Source organism: Pinus tabuliformis, chromosome 4_2 (assembly GCF_031772625.1).
Source record: "Pinus tabuliformis cultivar Carrire ecotype Pingquan chromosome 4_2, CPIR1, whole genome shotgun sequence".
Classification (NCBI taxonomy): Eukaryota; Viridiplantae; Streptophyta; class Pinopsida; order Pinales; family Pinaceae; genus Pinus; species Pinus tabuliformis.
In genome coordinates, this window is record NC_142304.1 from 754,178,234 (window position 1) to 754,184,483 (window position 6,250).

Below are 6,250 nucleotides of genomic sequence, written 5' to 3' on the forward strand. Positions count from 1 at the left end.
TCACTGGCCGAACAGAATACAAGCAGTTAGGTAGCAAAAGAATGATAATTTAATTTAATTTATTATTTTTGCAATGAAAATTGTGACCTTTTATTTTTCAAACACGTTAGATTTTGAATCAGAAGAAGAATATTCCAGGGAAATCAAATCAAGAACTTCGAAACCATAATAAAATCTGACGCGTAATAATCAACGAGTAGATATCAAATTTACGTAAACAATGGAAAACCTATTTGGCCTACCTAATCCAATGCATTTGCCTTTTGACGCATTAGACTCTACTTGATAACGACATTGATTCCATTAGAGTGCGACCTGATAACGACATTTCCACAACTTTCTTTGAGGAAATGGATGGATCCGAGGCGGGTTAATGTCTTTTCACGAATTTCTTCTAACTACAAAACATTCTATAAATACATACCTTCAAACGGTTCTGCAAAGCACCACTGCTTACAATCGAAGCTCTGCACTTATCACTACGACAGGAATTCCTTTAAGTTTTCGACAAAGCATTACCCTGTTAATTCTGTTCGCTAGCTAGAAACTTCTTTTTCTGGAATTTCCTATAGGCTCTATAATTATTATTTACTGACTATCTAAGGGTTTCTTCATATTCAAATCGTGATCATAGTGCAGTTTTAATTGAGTATCGAAACGGCAATGGCGAAGACAGATCAGTACTCGGCCGTTCTTGCTATATTACTTTGTGCCGGTTTAGCAGCGGGTGTTAATGGGGCTCTTGAAGTGGGTTTCTACGATTACAGTTGTCCAAAAGCTGAATCCACTGTGTTCGAGGTTGTGAGAGATGCATTCCTAAACAGTCGAGAAGTAGCTCCTGGACTCATTAGAATGCATTTCCACGATTGTTTCGTTCGGGTAGTCATGAATATTCCATCATTACATTTCCATAAACATATCAACATTTGTTTGTCTGTGGCTTTATCTCTTTAATCTTTGTGCTTGTGCAGATAGCAATTATGACTTATATTGTGTTTGAATGTTGAAATCGTGTGCGCTTTCAGGGATGCGATGGGTCTATTCTCATAGATTCCACGGCCACCAACACTGCAGAGAAAGATAGTCCCGTTAACAATCCGAGCCTCCACGGGTTTGACGTGATTGACAGAGCGAAATCGCGATTAGAAACCATGTGCCCAAACACTGTTTCTTGTGCAGATATCCTAGCATTTGCTGCTAGAGATAGCGCAAAGCTGGTAAGCATATCAGAAACCCTAAAAGGTTAACAGATTTATTAAAGCAAGTCTACACAACCGTTTACCTCGAGTTTGTATCTACCCTTCTATCTACATTTACCGTTTTTAAGTTTTGAACATTTACTGATTGGAGTTATTTGATTATTTAAATGCAGGGATGTTGAATACAATATCCAAACCTTTTCAATATTCTTTCTTCAAATGACTTCAATACTGTTATAACATAATATAAATGACTTTAACTAGTATTATTGATAGCAGCAAAATAATGCTGAATAGCCAATAATGCCTTTATAACTGATTCCAGGCATCACCATATAATCTTCCGCTAAGCTGGGATGTGCCGGCTGGGCGAAGGGATGGAATTATTTCACTGGCTTCAGAAGTCCTGACAAATATACCTGCCCCTACCTTTAATCTAAGCCAGTTGACACAGAGTTTTGCAGCCAAGGGTCTATCCCAGGAAGAGATGATTATACTCTCAGGTGCATACTATTTTTTCTCAACGTATTGATGCTGGTATGTAAATGCTTGTGAAGTACGACCCTGCATTGCAATAAGATCAGTGACACTGGAGTAAAACAGTAACCATATATCATATCAGGGATTAAGAGTTTCAATGGTTAGTAAAAATATTGGAATTTGAATGTTCATCGTTGTAATTTGCAATGTTCATCCGTGAGTGGCTTCATGCATGCAGGAGCACACTCAATTGGTGTCTCTCACTGTTCTTCATTCGTGAACAGGCTCTACAACTTCAGCAGCACTATTCAGACTGATCCATCTATTGATCCTCAGTATGCTGGCCTACTCAAGGAGAAGTGTCCTCAGGGAAGCCCCAGCAACAACATCACGACCGTGTTCATGAATATTATTACGCCTGAAACTCTCGACAATCTCTACTACGATGGCCTTCAAATGAAACGCGGTTTGTTTACCTCCGATGCAGCACTGCTTACAGATGCAATCACCGCAACTATGGTCAATGCAAACGCTGAGAGCTATAGCTTGCGCACATGGCAGGAAAGCTTTGCCGCTGCCATGGTTAATATGGGAATGGTTATCGAATTGAGTGGCCAACAGGGAGAAATTCGTCGGAAATGCAGTGTCGTCAATAGCTTCTAAGCTAAGCGTGACGTATGCTAGCTGAATAGTATGGGATTTAATACTTGGCTCAATTAATATGGGTTATTTGGTTTGCCTTCTTCTCTTTCAATAATAATAATAATATCTTCCCAATAATGGATATGTTTGCCTATCTGATCGGGAATGAGAGAGGAAGCGTAACGCTTTTCTATTCATGTATTTGTTTTTCCCTGCGATAATAAAAAATGCAATAATATGTATTTGTTTTCCCTCAAATAATATGTACTTGTTTTCTCTCTGGACATAATAATGTAACAATGTAACATTAGTTTTCTATGTTTAAGTAATCATTAACAAGGCTGTAATGCAGCATGACAGATGGCGAATAATTAATCCAGAGGTATTTTCCCAGCAAACTATTGTTGTTGATGTTGATTCAATTGCATATAACATGGAGAAGTGTGTCAATTTTTAATTCGATATAAAACCAACAAAATAGAAGCCCAATACATTTTCCACCTTGTATTTATATATATATATATATATATATTTTTTATAATTATTATACGAGTTAATTAATATATAGAAAAATACGCTCTTAATTTTATTTATTTAAAATACAATACAAAATTACATTTTGTATATGTTGAACAAGTTCAATGAAATATGTCATAGGTAGAGAGAAAATCCAAGTACAGAGCTCATAGAATCTAGTTATGCAAGAGAAAACCAAACAAAGATTGCAACAAGACCACCAAGGTCCAAAAGAAAAAAAATTGCTAAAAACAAACATACATTAAATTAGCTAAAAAAAGAGATTGTGACTAGTCTACCTAGGTTAACAACAGGACCCAAATTGCCCATGGAAAAACCATACAATGACATAAAACAGAGAGGGCAACGAAAACCCAACACAAACATTGGCAACATTGTGGCGGGTAGCAACAACGGCATCAGCAAAGTAGGAGCACAACTGGTTGCGGCTGAGAAAAGGATGTGTAGCAGTGGCATGACCAAATGAAGCTTCAATCATACCACAAACGACGGCAACGCCAGTAGATCAAAGGTCGTAGAGGAAAAGGGACTGAGTGAGCTAAAGAACCGACAAGAACATCGACAAAAGGTGGCAACTACACCACCATAGAGAAAGAAATCCATAGCTTCTATGGGGAGAATGCACGAACAAGAGGGCAGAGACTACTTGGGTTCCGAGCTACCAATCCCTCTACTCCCTCCCTCTATATATATATAATTTTAGAATACTTTAAAAACATACTGATGAAATAATAGTAACCTTCCTAATATCAAAAGAGTTACAGATGACAAAATCTACCAAATCTCGGATGATGGAAATTGATGTTGAGATAAAATTACATAGTCATACTTTCATTTTCATGTTAAGAAATTCATGCAATGAAAAAATACCAAAATTTGATGTTATTCTATTATAAGAACATTATGGAAATCATATCGGAAACTATCAATATTAATTTCTTTGAAGTTGGAGAAAAAACTTAAGAGATGATAAAGAAAAAAACATTGTTACACACAAAATATAAATATTACTATATGTTATTAATCAAAGAAATGGTTATATATATAGGAATATATTTCACTAGATTTTATTGATCAAATAATGGTTACATATATAGGAATAGATCACCAACTAGATCCAATATAAGTGTATATGATAAACTAAAAATAGCTAACCTAGAAACTCACAATAACTAACAAGCTGTAGCACAAATCTAAGCATTAATTCTAAGTCCCTCTCTTATTTCTTACATTACAAATATTAAAAACATAAATTATAATAACAATATTGGTTTTTGTTGGTTGGTCTTTATTAGCACTTACACCCACTCTAGAATCTCATTGACAAGATTCTTTCTTCACTATCAAATTTGAGCTACCGCTTAACCCATTTAAAATATATTTTTTCTAACCATCATTGAGATAATTGTAGAATTGACAATGTTTACATACTCAACTTGTTGGGGGTTCCACAAGAAAAAATCTCAAGTAACTGGATCATTCTATGGATATACCTCCATATGTTGGATACTTACCTTTCGACTATCCGTAAGTTTCTATGAAGGAAATCTAGATATTAAGTGTATTTAGAAGCCAATCATACAACTTGACCTCTTAAACACACAAACATAAGAACTAATGTTCCTGAAACTGAGGCTTTTAGTTTATATGAAGAACCACAAGTATTTTTTCACAAACACAAAAAAATAACCTATAGTCAAGGCTACCAGCTTATAACAAACTATAGTCACAATTAAATTAGCATTGCATTCATGAAGCTTCAAGAATCACTGACTTGATTATTTTACACTATTCATAGAATGGTTCTCCATTTGATCTTTGCACACTTCAATAATAATAATAACAACATACTATGACAAAAGAAAATTAGAACCCGCATAAACATAATAAATCAATGGCATTGCCTATGTTAACAAGTGAGAACTTCAAATGAGTGTAAATTTTGATTTGGGACTCAAAATGGTGTAAATATGACATCATGAGAGAGCCCTTGACTAGCTTAGCATAATGGTGGTGATAGAAACTAATTTCACACACTTGAGAAAACAAGGATTTGCTAACCCAGTTTTCATAACTGACCTTGGAGTTCAGGTTAATGATATGTAACGCCTTCCCTAGCCCAAGAATCTGAAAGGGTGTGGGAGGGAATGGAGATGGTTATAAATTTGTATTTAAGCTCCTAAGTTCAACACTTCGACTAAATGGGCCTTAAAAGATGAAGTTTATAGCTTTTTTACAAAGTGGATCATATCAAAGCACCCAAGTTGAACACTTGGACTCGATGGGCCTTGAGAGAGAACGTTTAGAGCTATGTTATAGAGTGAGTCATATCATAGCACCCAGATTCCACACTACACCTAGAAATGCTCACACACATGTACAATGGTAATTTAACTGTTATCTACAGATGTATAATGACACCTCCCCTCATATGTACCCACTTTCACAAGCTTAACTGGGATAAACATGAGATCAGGGTCTACTACGACAAGACTCGACCTCCTAGGTGACCTTAAGGAAGTGGAATCGATGGAAACCCACAACATAGACCTTCTATACCTACTGCAGGACTCATAAAATCCTTTGCAATCATCCCCATGACAAGTCCCTTGGTCGCACTAAGTTCTAGACCATTAAACCTCTATACGATTCCTTTATATGGATAGGGGTCTGTCTGGGAGGCTCCAGTTGCACCCATAGCAAGGCATGGGTGCATCTTGGGACTTTTCTCCTTAGGCCCATGCCTATAACTCCACGATTTGTGCCAATTTTCAAGCCCATAATCCAGGTCACTGGCCAGAAACCCCTGTAGCTTTCAGAATCCATAATTTACATGACAACAAGACTTGCAAGCCAAAAACTGGCTCCAAGGCTAGGCCTAACCATCCCCAACCAAGACTGACATTATGTCAAACACTTAGCATCAATGCAATCTACAAGACATGAATACAAGGTAGAGAATAAATGAATGATAACACATATGTGACTTGACAAGAAGGATCATCGCCCTCTTCCCTTAACTATTTTGACATCAATCATGTATTGAATCAATTATCCTTTTAGTTACAAGTAAATACATGAAATAACCATGACTATAACCTATCATATAACCATGTTTATAATCAATATTAAACCATGTAAATAACAATTAGATAATAGTAACTAAGGCCACACAATAACAAGTAAAAAATAAAGAGAACTTATCTTTTATTAAACATAGGCAAGAGCCAACCAAGTTCGGGACTTCCACGTACCACTTGACCATAGACATTGTTGAACAAAATATTTCTTTCATCAAATCACCCCCATGCCAATTCCAAGCATGAATGTGGGATATCATGGATAAAGCAATCCAAAAAGAATTGATGAAATATACAGGTTAAACCAACTCA

General features: G+C 36.1%; 1 protein-coding gene across 1 annotated transcript; it reads left to right on the plus strand.

Moving 5' to 3' along the window:
• The first annotated feature begins 466 nt into the window (after positions 1-466).
• Positions 467-2,527, plus strand: LOC149171793 (peroxidase 5-like). The gene is made up of 4 exons (XM_089427604.1): positions 467-879; positions 1,026-1,217; positions 1,525-1,702; positions 1,918-2,527. The coding sequence occupies exons 1-4, from the start codon at positions 664-666 to the stop codon at positions 2,340-2,342; spliced, it is 1,011 nt and encodes a 336-aa protein (XP_089283730.1). The 5' UTR covers positions 467-663; the 3' UTR covers positions 2,343-2,527.
• Positions 2,528-6,250: the final 3,723 nt, after the last annotated feature.